Source organism: Colias eurytheme, chromosome 1, assembly GCF_061535395.1.
Source record: "Colias eurytheme isolate Ceu_HAF_F1 chromosome 1, ilColEury1 Martin Lab GWU primary, whole genome shotgun sequence".
NCBI classification, from domain to species: Eukaryota; Metazoa; Arthropoda; class Insecta; order Lepidoptera; family Pieridae; genus Colias; species Colias eurytheme.
Genome location: NC_142980.1, coordinates 1,826,890 through 1,841,806, shown reverse-complemented (window position 1 = coordinate 1,841,806; position 14,917 = coordinate 1,826,890). Strand labels below are relative to the sequence as shown.

Genomic DNA, 14,917 nt, shown 5'->3' with positions numbered 1-14,917 from the left:
GTTCTGAAGTTTTGGATAAAGAGCAGCAAACAACCATTTGCACCATATCAACTTTAGGATAAGTGAGTAAAATAAGACACTTGAATATATTTTCACATAAGCATTCCTGATTCTCATAAATAATATATTAGAATTGAAGACCCTATCTATTACACACTCGCACAAACACATACTTAGAGATACACACAGATCCGCTCAAAGAACACATACACACACAGTACACACACACAAGAAAGTTGATAGTCGCATGTGAGATTATAAACTCGAAACAGAAAGCTTAAAAAATCTGCCAGTCCCTTCACTCAAGGTATCTGATAATAATGTATTTGTTGTATATATTTGTTATTTTTTATGTTTGCATTCTCAATTTTTTTTAATATGTTCGCTATCACGTAGACCACGATAACAAAGAGTTTAGATAGAGTGTAATTATTAATTTTAATTAATTAGTTAATTAAAACTTAATTAAAATTTTAAAACGTTCTATACCTACCCTTTTATTTGTAGGCATAGCCTGTCTCTAATACTATGCATTTGGACAGTAACAGAAACCAAAAAAATCATATGTTGAATTTACCTTATCGTACTTTCGCTTTGTAATGTATAAAATATCGAAGCAAAGAGTTTTATCTGAGATATTAAATTTTTATTTACTGACTGAAATGAACTTCATTACATTTTATAACATAAAACAAGCTGACCCAAAAGACGTTGTCCTGTCTTGGCGCCAACTGTCAAGTGTCAAAAGTGAAGTTGACATTTTAATGGCGGCAAAATTTTGGCGGAAAATACGATTTTTGTTTGGAGATATGAAGTTATGAGGCTAGAGTGACATCTAAGTCTACCATCTTCTAAGGAATTCCAACAGATGGCGCTATATTAAAAATGTGACATGAATATATTATCGATCCAAACATAAGCATTTCATATAAAGAAATTATCGTTGACTAATTTTTATATAGTACTAGCGGTCCACCCCGGCTTCGCCCGTGGTACATAATATTTACGTTTTCACCATCAGAACCATCCTCGTACTTCAAGGAATATAATAAAAAAAGAATTATCGAAATCGGTTCAGCCGTTCTCGAGTTATGCGCTTACCAACACATTTTGCGATTCATTTTTATATATAAGATTTTCTTTGTTCCTTTCAACGATAACTAAGATACCAATTCGTCTACAAGTATAAAGATACTATAGATTTACTGAATATATTTTATATTATGTGAAGTTGTAATGAGGCATATTATAGATATTCATATTTATTTTATTTCATACTTACATAAATTTCATATAGGTATTATATATATTATAGTTTTAATAGGTTTCAGAACTTCAACTCGAATATAAATATTTGGGTTGGGTAAATTATGTAAATTAAATTATAAAGTATTATAAAAAGTATTATAAATCTCCTGAAGGACTATTATCGGCTCGCCTAGCGAGGGGAATCGAACCCAAATCCAATACGACCAGTCATTTCTAAAATTAAATTGACTTTAACGAATATGCCGTTAGAAAATGGAAGCCGTTGCGACGCTCTTTGCTTTTGAATTCCAGTAAATGTATTGAGCCCTGTATCTCAAAAATCACTCAGATTACAATCCACATAATATATAGGTATATATTTTCATTTTATTTATGTCATACATTCACCATAATATGATAAAAATATATTAATATTAATTTGTCATTGCATGCTATCATTCAATTTTCATTTCTGTCAGTCTTTCTTTTTTTCTCCTACCAAAAGTTAAGAGAAAGTTATGTGCACTAAGAGGGTATTATTATGTGTTTGAAATTGGCAATTAGAATATTATAAAATACTTATAATACAGGATATTATATTATATTATATTATATATAATTATACATAAATATTTATATATATAAGATACTTAAACAATAAATACTCAATATTAGTTAATACTTAAAATAATTATAAAAATTAAAATCACAGTTGATATTTTTTATTAATGACAAGCTGACCCGTCGAACTCCATACTACCTTGAATTTACTTCTTACAGCCAGTTTCTGAATTGAGTATTTGACGTTACGAACGTCTCGAACCATTCTTAAATGCTGCTTAAATATTTTCGTGTATGTTACATAAGCTGTCTCAAAGCTAAATAAAATCAATTCTCAATTCAGAAAATTTTGAAATTTCCAAATGCTATTTCAACTTAAATCAAACGAAGAAAAGCTATATGAAATCGGTTTTGCCATTTTTGATTTATCAAGAATAGATGCCACCACATATATAAAATAGTCAATTATTTTAATAGCTATTGAACTAAATTTTTAATGGAATCCTATGGGAAAGCAGAGAATTTCCCCTAAACGGGAAAATACCCCATGTCCTTTTTGTCTTTGGTATACAAGAGAGATCAGGTAAACAGAATCGAGGACATTCCCATTAAAACTAGTAAGCTTACCTCCGTACAGACGATCTATCCATCAGTAAAATCGAACCACGCCTATGGCCACTTTTTACACTACATAGTTACCTCAAATCAAGAGAGTCAAATGCGATGCTGCCCACAACTTATCACGACTTAAATACCTTTATCTTAAATGACTTAAATAACTTACAAACTAAACTTATTCTAGACACAGACATTTTGTAGTTCCCAATTTATAGGAAAACAAAATAGCCTCGTCTGAAGTCTTATCGTATAGCTCGTTTGACTAGGCCAAACGCTTTTTCAATACCTTTAGAGCCCCTAGGTTTTGCCTGTGTTTTCGTCTGCTTTATTAGGCCAGTAGCAGAAAATGCACGTTTCCTACCACGATTGCTTTGACCTCCCCTTTTTGTTGTTTCTTCGTCCTCCTAAAAATTTTAATGTGGATTTACTTCTTTGCTGAGGCAAATGGATAAAGGTTGGAATCGAGAAGACCATTTCTAGAAATTTTAGATAATGTAGCTTCAAAGGTAAGCCATTAGTGGAATAAAGGTATTCGAGGTAAAGACAGGGAAGCAGGTATTAAGCATAATGTCTATACTATATTATAAGGGAATAACTGTTAGTTTGGATTTTGGGAATTATCCCTCGGATCACTTGTCCGATTTAGAAAAGACACATAATATAAAAAGCGGAACATTTTCTGTTAATTCCAATGTTGGAAATATATCTATATTGTTAGACACAACAGCAGAAAGCAGCCTGTTATGAGGAAAACTAAATCTAAAGCCATCTTAACCAAAGTCACAACTGTTAGTGTAGTCTCCAATAAGTAGGATAAAATTAATTTAATGCTAGACAAACAAAAGCAAACGCTACAATTTAAGTACATTCGCTATAGCCCAAATTGTTGGTATCGCGTCAGGTAACACGTTGACGGTATGCATCAAATAGCAAAACTCTTACCTCGGCCAGGTCCATCAAGCTAGTCGTTCTACCTGCCCTTTTCTTTGACTTATCGGGCATTGCTGGAGTATAATCCAGCGTGTTTATATTGTCTAGATTAGCTAGATTGTCCAGATTGACATCTGAGTTGAATAGCTCTTGGAACTCGTTCGCGTCCAAGGAAGGCAGCGACGAGGACAAATTCTCGCCGTCGTTGAAGAACGCAAAATTGTCGTGATTCTTGTTGTATATCCGCCAATCGATATCCGGCTCAGTTTTCACCATCTCCAAGTCGGACGCTTTCATAATGATCTTCGAGGGGTCTTTGAATAAGTAGCGACTCTTCTTCTTGTCCACCATGGCGTACAGTTTTGCAGACTTCCGCTTGTTGTTTGGCTTCAACATCAGTTTTTGTATTGGCGACTGTTCTCTCATCTCAGCCTCGCCTAATTGGTACGGATCTTCGCCTGTCGGGGTAGTATCGATTAATTGTAGCCTATCAGATAAAGAGCCAGTGAATTTCGCATTACGCTTTGGTATCTTCAACTTGCCGTAAGTGTTAATCATTTTCGATTTCCGATTAACGGTGAACCGTTGGGAGTCTTCGGTAGAGGATTGCGCTGCAAATTGTTATGTGTTCTTTTTTAGTTATTGAGTGAATAGGGTTGCTTAAACGGCTTTCGGCTCAATCTAATCTACTCTTTGGTAGGATTTCAAATCAGTAAAGAGGATTTATTTTTTGTCTCTCTTTCTGTTTACAGGCAAGTAAGTTTTGTATGCTTTACTATTTCAAACTACAGATTAGTATAAGTTACGGCTTACAGATCAAATTAGTCTTATAATAAATTATACTAATTACTTAATACCTAGCCTATTCTATGTTATGGTATTGTTGCCACTGAAGCATACGAGCAAATACATATATAAATATTAAATATGCATTATGTAATTTTAAAATTGATTATATGAATCCCTCTTTTTCTTCATGGGGCAAAAATACCATTTATTATATTTTATGGATGACGTTTTTTTCATTAAAAAGGAAAAGAAAAATAATATTTTCGACTATGTTATCACGTTTTGTATGATAAGTGAAGGATCGGAACATTCTTATTCCATCCATCCTCATCGCTCAACTCATTTCTTCCTATCTTAAGGCCAATTTATTTATGCATATTCGAAGATAGTTGTTGACTATAGTTAGTTATTGCATAAGATGATTGATGACTGCTTGATTCTGCAAGTCGTTGAAATCAATTTTATATAAATGATGAGGGACTATGCAATGGATTAACGTTAATCTGCCTATAAAAAGGCCGTAAATATCTGTTCATTTTGTAATGGCAGAATCCAGCAGCGAGAACCTTTTATTATTAGGGTATTTAGTAGTTAATGCTTATGGAACCATTCAGCAACCTATAACACTGGGGATGCATGTAAAATTTGTTTCGGAGCAATACCTTATGCTTATGGAGAAGAAAATAATTCTATAGAAACGACACCCTGAATGCATTGTTTGAAAGAACTTGAAGGCATTATTTGAAATTTATCAACCTACCGCCTTCATCTAAAATTTATTTATATGGAGACAAACAATATAAAATCCTTTGAGAATAGCTAATGTCACGTCAAAATTGAACCAAAAATGACCCAGGATTTTATTAAATGTAATTTAATTACCCTTACTCTTTTTAACAACGATAACTGAACCTGAAATTACCAAGGATAATAATAACAGAACCCAAGACTTAGTAACCAAATAATAAGATATTTTTCCTAATAATATCTGAAGATAGAACTCTACCACCTCGCGAGAAGCCACGTGCTATTTTTTTACCAATAACTGTTTATCCTAACAAACATATAATAACACTACCATTACCATCCTAATAGAAAAAATTACCAATAACTCAATTTAAAATCTTTAGCTACTAACTTATTTAACTCTGAAATAAAGTTTAATAAGGAAACCTTTTCAAATTTGAATAAAAATGTTTGATTTATTGGGCGGCCTATCTATAGTGATTTAATCAATCGTCACTTCATACCCAATCACCTACTTCTATAACCAGTTACCCGAACCAGAGCTATTCACTATCAACTATAGTTACCCAATTGTGGACTATTTACAACACGCGTGGTTGTTGTAAATAGTCCACAATTGAGACGCCACGTGTTACAATTTATGCAAAAATAATGAACCTTGATCACCTTTCATCAATTTTATGGTGCCTACGTAATAAAAAAAAAGTGAAGTCCCGTGTCCCCGTAGTGGGGTAAGGGGCCGATGCATTATTCATACATCTGTTTCACTGATCGATTTTCTTTAGGGACAAGTAGGTGATCAGCCTTCTGTGTCCTGCCAGACTGAGACATTTTTTTTTTCTTCGTCTCCACCGGGAATCGAACCCAGGACCCCTCGGTTCTACGCTCACGCGTCAACCACTGTACCAAGGAGGCGGCCTACGTAATAGCTGAACTTAATACTTCCTATAATTATTTTCACTTAACCCTACATAATCATGGTGTCTACCATTACCCAATTCAGAGCTATTCATTATTAATGATTGTAACGCAATCCCAACAATTTTTATGTAACCCTACCGCACGATAAGCCACACTACCCACGAACTATACCTATCACCCTATATATATAACCTATCTTTCTTTCTATCTTTTTTGAAGTGAAACTTCTTTATCGGGGTTGGAAAAAAATTAAGTGTAACATTTTTTCGTTACGCGTGACATTTTTCCGTTACGCGCCATCTTTTTCTACTCACTACAACGCGTGATTTGACGTCTTTTGTGTAAAGTTGCATATAGTAAATTATTTTTTGAAAAATAAGGTCATAAAGAAGTTTCACTTCTTACGTGTGTACACTAGTAAACGCACACTTTTTTTTTAAACCTAGCTACTACTTACGTTGTTCCATCAGATCCGGCAGTTCCGACAGTTCGGACAGATCCGGCAGTTCCGACATATCCATCGGTTCCGACGGTTCCGGCAGTTCCGGCAGTTCCGGCAGTTCCGGTGGGGCTGGTGTTTCCACCGGTTTCATTACTTTCGCCCGACTGTTTGCACTAGCACTGCTTGTGGCCCGCCGTTTCGCTTGGAGCCGTAGTATCGGCTTGCGGCTGTCGAGCGTTGGTTAGAGAATTATTATTGAGAAGATTATTGTCGTAGGAAACATGATGAAAATGTATTTAATCCATCCCTACGTTTACTGGATAGTAACTTGACGACATACAAAGGTATCCTTTCGCAGTCAAAACGTATCAAATCTCCTTAAGAAGTCAAAATTGTCTCATTTATTAAGATTCTGTGATTTTAGCCCTATTGTAGTTAACACAATTCACACACTTATAAAAAATATTTTCTGTGCTACAATTTGCCACATTACTTAATGTTGGGAATCGAACCCAAGTCCTGTCCATTCGCAATCATCCAACATGATCATTATGCTTATAAAATAGTCAAAGGCTACAATTTATTCATGATGTTATTCAACAAAAACTTATAAACAAAGTTGCATTGAAATTTCGCACTAGCACTGCTTGTTGCCCGCCGTTTCGCTTGAAGCCGTAGTATCGGCTTGCGGCTGTCGAGCGTTGGTTAGAGAATTATTATTGCGAAGATTATTGTCGTAGGAAACATGATGAAAATGTTTTTAATCCATTCCTACGTTTACTGGATAGTAACTTGACGAAATACGAAGGTATGGATATAAAGAATCCACGCAAATGTCCTTTCGCAGTCAAATCGTATCAAATCTTAAGAAGTCAAAAATGTCTCAATTATTATTAACTAGTGGTCCGCCCCGGCTTCGCCCGTGGTACATATTTATCTTATGTCCTTCTCCAGGCTCTAAACTACCTCCCTGACAATTTTCAGCTAAATCGGTTCAGCCGTTCTTGAGTTATAAGTGGAGTAAGTAACACGACTTTCTTTTATATATTTAGATAAGATGACAAAGACGGATTATTGTTGAGATTCTGTGATTTTAGCCCTATTATAGCTGTTAACACAGTGCATTCGTATATATTATACGCTTATAAAAATGATTTTCTGTGCTGCAATTTGCCAGATTACGTAATGTTGGGAATCGAACCCAAGTCCTGTCCATTCGCGATCATCCAACATGATCATTATGCTTATAAAATAGTCACAGCCTACAATTTATTCATGATGTATATTATTCAACACAAACTTATAAACACAGTTGCCTTGAAATAACATATCCGCTCATAGAGCTCACTCATTCGTCGATTTCATGCTATCTCTATTATTTAAATCATAATAAAATGGCTTTTTAATCATCTATGGGTGGGTCCATTTAAAATAGCCTCACCCCTTAAAGTTCAGCAGCTAAGAATAACATTCTATCATTGAAAAACATTATAATAAACAATCTATATACTTCGCTTACAAATATGTACATATAATAATTTCGCATTTAGCAGCAATTCTATCGGCGTATTCAACAATATAGACATACTGAAATTTTATAATACAATTATTGGCCTAATAAGCAGTGTATTCGATCATAATATTAATTATCCTACTAATATTGTATTGTGTGTATGTATGTTTGTTACTCTTTCACGCAAATACTACTGAACCGATTACAATGAAATTTTGCACGTATAAAGATGGTAACTTGGAGTGACACATAGGATAGGTTTTATCCCGGAAATCCCACGGGGACGGGAACTATGGGGGTTTTTCTTTGAAAACGCGGGCGAAGCCGCGGGCGGAATGCAGTAGTCTGTATCTCCGTCGGTTAATGTTAAATAGCCTTAACAGATTTTAGTGAAATTGTATTCGGAATTAAATAAGGTATTTACAAAAATACAATGAGCGCTTCAAAAAGTGTTTAATATTAAGTTGTTTAATTTAGAAAATAGACGGCGTTAAAGAAGTGTCATGAGTCTTTTTTTATAAAAAAAAACGTCGCAGTTAAAATTGCAGAAATGCACACAAATTATAAGAGTTGCCAAGCAAAGTCATGAATAATACTAATACTACATACTACAATATCGGACAATATTTTTCTTTGTTTTTCAAATCAAACAGTAGTGTTTGATTCAATTTGGAAAGGCTTATTTATTTTTTAAATGTTATAATACTGCCTTTGTCAAGCTGTGAACATTCACAATGTCCATCCCTCCCGTTCATACAATCATCAAGATTCCATTCAGTTTTGTGTTACATATAAATATATATAAAACACAAAAACACAATCGCTTATTAACTATACATTCGCAAAAGCTCCTTACATAAAAAAGTGCTTGTAAAATAAAATATATATATCAGTCAAGTTCATAATATGACCATAGTCTTAATCAAGTTTCCTAAAAAAGAATAATAAATCGTTAATCCATCAGGCCCCGGAATCACAGACACAATAGAAAATCTATTGTGTCGCGGTCGGATCTGGCCGTTCGGGGCTCAATGGGTTAAAAAAAAGTTTGAGATATAGAAGATAATCAGAAAAGATCAATCTGATTTCCAACAATCAACACCTATCGTTATTAAACCCGATAAAAAATCGAATACTACTATTACTAGCTTGAACCCACGGCTTCATTTCATAAAATGAGTAGTCCATAAAAAATTTCATAGAGTTGTTCACAAACCTACACATTAATACCTGATTAATTAATTTTTATTTAGTTAATTAGTTTTAATTCTTTTTTTAGCTTTTTTATGTATTTTGTTATATTTTGTGGCAGATTGTGTTGTTAAATGACAATAAATTTATTTCTTTCTTTCTTTCTTATTTATTCCTAAGTAATATATCTAAGTAATAGTCCTATAAATCATAGAAAATGTGTCCCAAACAGAACCCACGATACCTATTCGCCGACTTAGTACCGAGCGCGCCGGTACGGGCCGATTCCTCCAAGATCTCCTTGCGGACCTCCTTCTTGATCAACGATCGCTTCTTGTCGATCATCTTCTCTGGTGGCACTAACGATGCCTTCAGCACTTTCTTCACGTCACGGTCCGGGTCTTGTGTGTACGCGGCTATTTGCTCTGAAAGAAAAGATTGTGAAAACTCCTTAAAAAGGCGACAAAAAGAGACGGAGGCATTAATCCATAAATTTACATGTGGGAGAAAATGAGTTAGGAAGCATTATAATACAACATAATTATCCATAAGTAAAACTATTGTTTACGGAAAAAATAGATCAAAACAAATTAGTGCGCCAGTACCAAAACCTTTTTCTCAAGCAGAATCTGAAACTACTACTACTACTATAATACTGTGAAATTTTCTTTATGACATAGGTTTCCTCACAAAAGTTTCCATCACCATTTGAAACAGTGGTGTTGTGGATGATGAGCAGATAAATTGAAAAATCATTATTTTTCAGGTTTGCAACTCCCGACTTTTCGCATAAAAGTCCACATTCTAACCACTGAGCCACCACTGTGTAATGTTGGCCACATTGCAGTAACATCCTTTATTACAATAACCACAAATAAGTAGGTAATAGAATCATAAATTAATCATAAAGTACCACTACCTATTTATGCTTGATTGTAGCAATTCCGCTCAGGTAACTATGGTACTTATGAGTTAATAATACAATTAAAATTCTCCACTTTATGACTGAAGTATCAGATAATTAAGTATATAATTCACTTTATAGCATTTTATTTTATCAACAGGCAGTAGTTAATTTCAATTAAAAAACCATTCTGCTAAAAGTCATCTCCTTTCTTTGGAAAATTTGGTACTCCATCTTCTTCCCAAGTAGACACTATCTAGAATAAAGATATATGGTATACATGCCAAATATCTTTATTCCTTTTTAAAAGAAATGCACATTATGAACCATTCACCTCCTCCTTGTCCTCCAGTTATAAATAATGTCACCATTAAGTTAATTGCCTTTAAAATCATGATTGTTTTCATTACCTACCTGGGGTCGCGTGCAAGCGAGCGATGCCGAATGTCTCTTTGATTGGTGTCTGGTCCACCACCATCGACCCGTTGCTCGGGAGTAGCAGCTCTGAGAAGCTGTTCAGTACAATCTGTGAACGTATTTAGAGTTATAGTAACAAAGAAAAAAAAGACGTGTGGCACACGGGGACTGCCGCGGTAAAGCTATTGCATGCTATGCCTTTACCTCACGCTCCCCACACCTCCGCGCCCGTCGGAGTGGGGAGCGTGAGGTTTTTCGTTACGCTGTTTCTGGATTCGGTCCCCGCGCTCAAGGCCCGCAAAAACAGTCTTGAAAGTTTTTATGAAGCTGTACATTTTACTGAAGCAAGGCAGAATTTAAAGCTACAACATAAAGTTTTTTAGGCAAATTAATTAGTGTATACATAGACAACAAACAACAACATAAAGATTTTAGAATATTACACGTGGTATGAAAAGCAATAAAGCAGTATCTGTAAGAAGACTGGTTTTGGAAAAAAATTATATCAATGTATGTTTCAAGTTGAGACATATCCAAAAAACAAAGAATCATTAGTATTTTTAAGCGAGTGGTGTAACTAATACAATCTTCTTTTGTCTATTTATATAAGAATGAAATGTTGTTTGTTAATCTTGCTAAAACTCGAGAAGGGCTGGCATAATTTAGCCGATTCGATTTTTAAATGTTTGTCATAGTCCAGGAAGGTTAAACAGCGAGATATCAAGTAACAAGTGATACAAAGTTCACTGGGTCATCTAGTACAGAAAGAAGATAAATTACGGTTAGCTTTAAAAGCTTTAAAACAAAGGTTAGCTGAAGCCGATGTTAGAGTATACTCTATAAGGTAGGTAGGTAGGTAATATACCTCAGATGTGGTTGGCTGGTTCTTCATGGAACCAGACGTCACTGTGGATGTCGGCAGCTGCTTTGACGCATGATACGCCGCATTAAGGGCCTGTGTTCTTGGGCTGATTGCCACACGGCGTTCTGCCCTCATCAGTTTTGCCCTGAGCTATCAAAGGGAAGACGTTTAAGTTCTATATTATTATTTTTTATTTATATGTAATTATCACTTATAATATTAAACCCATTTATTCTGAAGTAAAAGAATCACAATTATAGCATACTAGCGGTCCGCCCTCGGCTTCGCCCGTGGTACACGTTTATGTTTTTTTTTTTAATAAGATCCGTTCTCGTACTTCAAGGATTATATTTAAAAAAATTTATCGAAATAAGTCCACCCGTTCACGCGTGATGGCGTGACCATAGAAAACAGGTTTCATTTTTATAAATATAGATACATCATAGTTCATACACTTTGTTTAGGTAACCTCAAAATGTCTCGTAGTTCAGCATTCCTTTTGGCATAGCATAGGCCTCATAATAGTGCACAATATTGAAATTATATAATCGCATTTTGAAATATAATTAAAATTATATTTTATATCCAATTGAAATAAATTAAGATAATTAAAAGAAAATTTTAAAATTTGGTTTTATTGGACAGTGGCTTGAAGAATACTTTCTGAGATTAGCGCGTTCAAACAAACAAACATACTCTTCAGCTTTAAAATATTAGTATAGATATAAAATTAATCAAGAGAGAAGTTTGTTTACAAAAACTCAGACATTGATTATAATGCCCGAAAATTGCATAACAGTTGGTTTTAAAAAATATGCATTTATTATATATGTTACGGCTAAAGGTAGGTGAGAACATAAACTTAAGATTAGCCGGCTAAACTTAGGTTTATTTTCGACGAGGTGTTAATGTTAGTTTGTTCTATCTTTAGCCGGCTAAACTTAAGTGTAACCGCAGGCCCGTGGCTAAAAATGTCGGGGTGGGTAGATTTGGTTACTATAATACATGTAAGGAACAGGGCGAGTGTTTTCTGGCACTTCGCCGGCTGCTGCCGCAGCACGCTCGCTGCGCTCGCTCGGCTCGTGCGGGTCTTAAGAGTTCTAACCTAACCTAACCTAGCCACCAGCTTTCTGCCCTGAGTCGGGGTGGGTAGATTTGGTTACTATAATACATGTAAGGAACAGGGCGAGTGTTTTCTGGCACTGTGCGGGCCCCTCAAGCCCTCCACCGGCCCGGCGCTAACCAAATCTACCCACCCCGACATTTTTAGCCACGGGCCTGCGGTTACACTTAAGTTTAGCCGGCTAAAGATAGAACAAACTAACATTAACACCTCGTCGAAAATAAACCTAAGTTTAGCCGGCTAATCTTAAGTTTATGTTCTCACCTACCTTTAGCCGTGACATATATATTACTAGTGGTCCGCTCCGGCTTCGCCCGTGGTACCTAAATGTTTAAATTATCCTATCTCTCAAGTTGGATCGAACTGTACATGATGTGTGATTTTTATTATAATTGGTTAAGTGGTTTAGGTGTCCATTGAGGACAAACATTGTGACACGAGATTTATATGTATATAATATATTATCCTACTTGAAGTGGAATTATGATAAGAATAGATATTTAGTAATTTGTATTGTAGAGAAATTATTAAAATATCTATTTATTCTGATTAGCCTTGTTCCAACATCCAAGTCAAAGTTTCTAACAAAAAAAAATTGTTTTTAATGAAACTTACAGTGTATGTAGCAAGAACAAATTCAAAGGCCATTCTCCCATTACGATACACACAGGCGATTCAAGTATCCTGCAAGTCTTGGAGACTAGTCACCGCGGAGTATCTCACATACATTTGTATGTAGGCTCGCACACTACGCTACCGGTACAATGTATGTGAGATATTCCACGGCGAATAGTCCCTGAGACTTGCAGGATACTTGAATCGCCTGTGTGTATCGCAATGGGAGAATGGCCAAAGTGTTAGCGTACAAAATGTTATATTTAGTTGGCTTTTCTAAGTATCGATTGATTATTTATTACTTCAGAGAGCATATCAAATATACAGCTGCTAATAAACATTCAATCTATGAAACTAAAAACAAACACAATTAAATAGCTTCATAAGTTTAATATGAAACATATTTACTTTGTCATATACCTATTGTGGTAATGTTATGATATTTAACAAAGTAAAACAATTCACATTTACAACAGTCACATTAAACCCAAAATAATAGGTATTAAAATATTAGCATTCATTCAATTAATATTTGTGGTTAAAACTCTATGAAACTGTAAACAATAATTAAATTAATTGTAATAGCGAATTAGTTTCTCAAATCAAACTCCATTTACACAATTGAGTTTGACCAAAATCCATTTAGTTTGTTTGTATACAATATTGATACGTTAACCTTGACTTGACAAGCACAAAAACAAATTAAGCAAAAAATTAACTTACTGTATCATTTTCCTGTTTTAATGTTTGATACAGTTTATCTCTTTTGGAAATCAATTCGTTCTGCTGTTGTATCAGATCCAAGTGGTATATTAGTAGGTCTTTTAACCTCTTGTTTTGGTTTTCAAATGCACTCAATTGCTCTTGTAGCTTGTGGATCTCTGTGGGGGTCGTCAGAGTCTTCTCTTCACCCACGACACAGTGCGTCGACACCTCTACTTCCTTGTCCAGTTGCAATGCAGGTCGTCTATCAGGTTCATCAGAATGGCAAGCGTAAATGTGATCGAACGGAAAACTCAGCAAGCCGTCCTTTGAATCCAGTTGATTGAGCGTTGACAGATCAGCCGAGAAATTCACCAAATTTGTTTCATTAACACTACTGCGACTGTTCATCTTTATGGGAAGCCAATATCGAATTGAATTCAGACGAGCCAGCCGGCTGTCAAAACCTAGCTAACCAACTCTCCGCATGTGTGTAGCATTACAACGGATTGGTCGTTCCCAAAGCCACTCATACAAACTTGATACACACGACTGAATACACCCTTTTCTTTATTCACATTGTCATAACAATTAAAAATCTGCGTATCTCATAATCTTCTTTACTGACATTTCTTTCACGCACATGTAAAACGATAAAAGACGTAATAAAAGGATCGCTTGTTGAGCTTACACCGGTTTAAATATTAACTTTATTATGACTCATTTGTAGGAGTGTAGTTTTATTAAACCAAAGGGGTTTATACATCAAGAAAACGGCAATTTTACAAAATGTCTATGTAAAAATTGTAACAAAATCTATCACTAGCGTCAAGGCGTCAACCGTAGACAACAGAGTATATAGTAACTTTTGTTTGGGAAGTGAAACAGCAATTTTGGATAGTGGCAACATTTATTTGAACGTCACCATAGACAAAATATAGTAAAGTTGTGAATACTTGCTCTGTGTTGTGAATAAAGTCGGTCTAAAAACTAAAATTGGAATAAATTCAATATTATTTTTTATATTTATAGAATAAAACAATTTGCAATAAAATTTACTGTGAGAAGAACGATTTAAAACTAGCAAAACGGGAAATAACCCACTGTTAACCTTGAATTAATTTAACAAGTTTTGAATAATATTCAAATATTGGCTAAAATTATTGCGGCTAAAACATTGTTTTTGAAAAATTATTAATAATACAATTCACGTCTTAATAATTAGTATAAAATAAGCACAATGTTAAAATTCTCTCAAACAACAATCTAGTTTAATAATAATTTGGCATTCAAAATTTTTATCACTTTTCCCAATATAATAATTAATTGGATCC

The 14,917-nt window shown here is 34.6% G+C and overlaps 1 protein-coding gene across 2 annotated transcripts in view; it reads right to left on the bottom strand.

Annotated features, from left to right (window-relative positions):
- msl-1 (male-specific lethal 1) overlaps positions 1-14,418 on the bottom strand; it is a 29,082-nt gene extending 14,664 nt beyond the window's left edge. Inside the window, exons 1-7 of one of the 2 annotated variants that reach the window (XM_090120221.1) lie at positions 13,605-14,418; positions 11,147-11,293; positions 10,279-10,390; positions 9,205-9,385; positions 6,272-6,483; positions 3,370-3,968; positions 2,714-2,831 (exon numbers count right to left, since the gene is read on the bottom strand). In XM_090120221.1, coding sequence (XP_089976347.1) covers positions 2,714-2,831; positions 3,370-3,968; positions 6,272-6,483; positions 9,205-9,385; positions 10,279-10,390; positions 11,147-11,293; positions 13,605-13,994 — 1,759 coding nt within the window. In that variant the 5' untranslated portion in view covers positions 13,995-14,418. The remainder of the gene's footprint in view (positions 1-2,713; positions 2,832-3,369; positions 3,969-6,271; positions 6,484-9,204; positions 9,386-10,278; positions 10,391-11,146; positions 11,294-13,604) is intronic. The other variant, XM_090120227.1, reaches the window with a different exon arrangement.
- Positions 14,419-14,917: the final 499 nt, after the last annotated feature.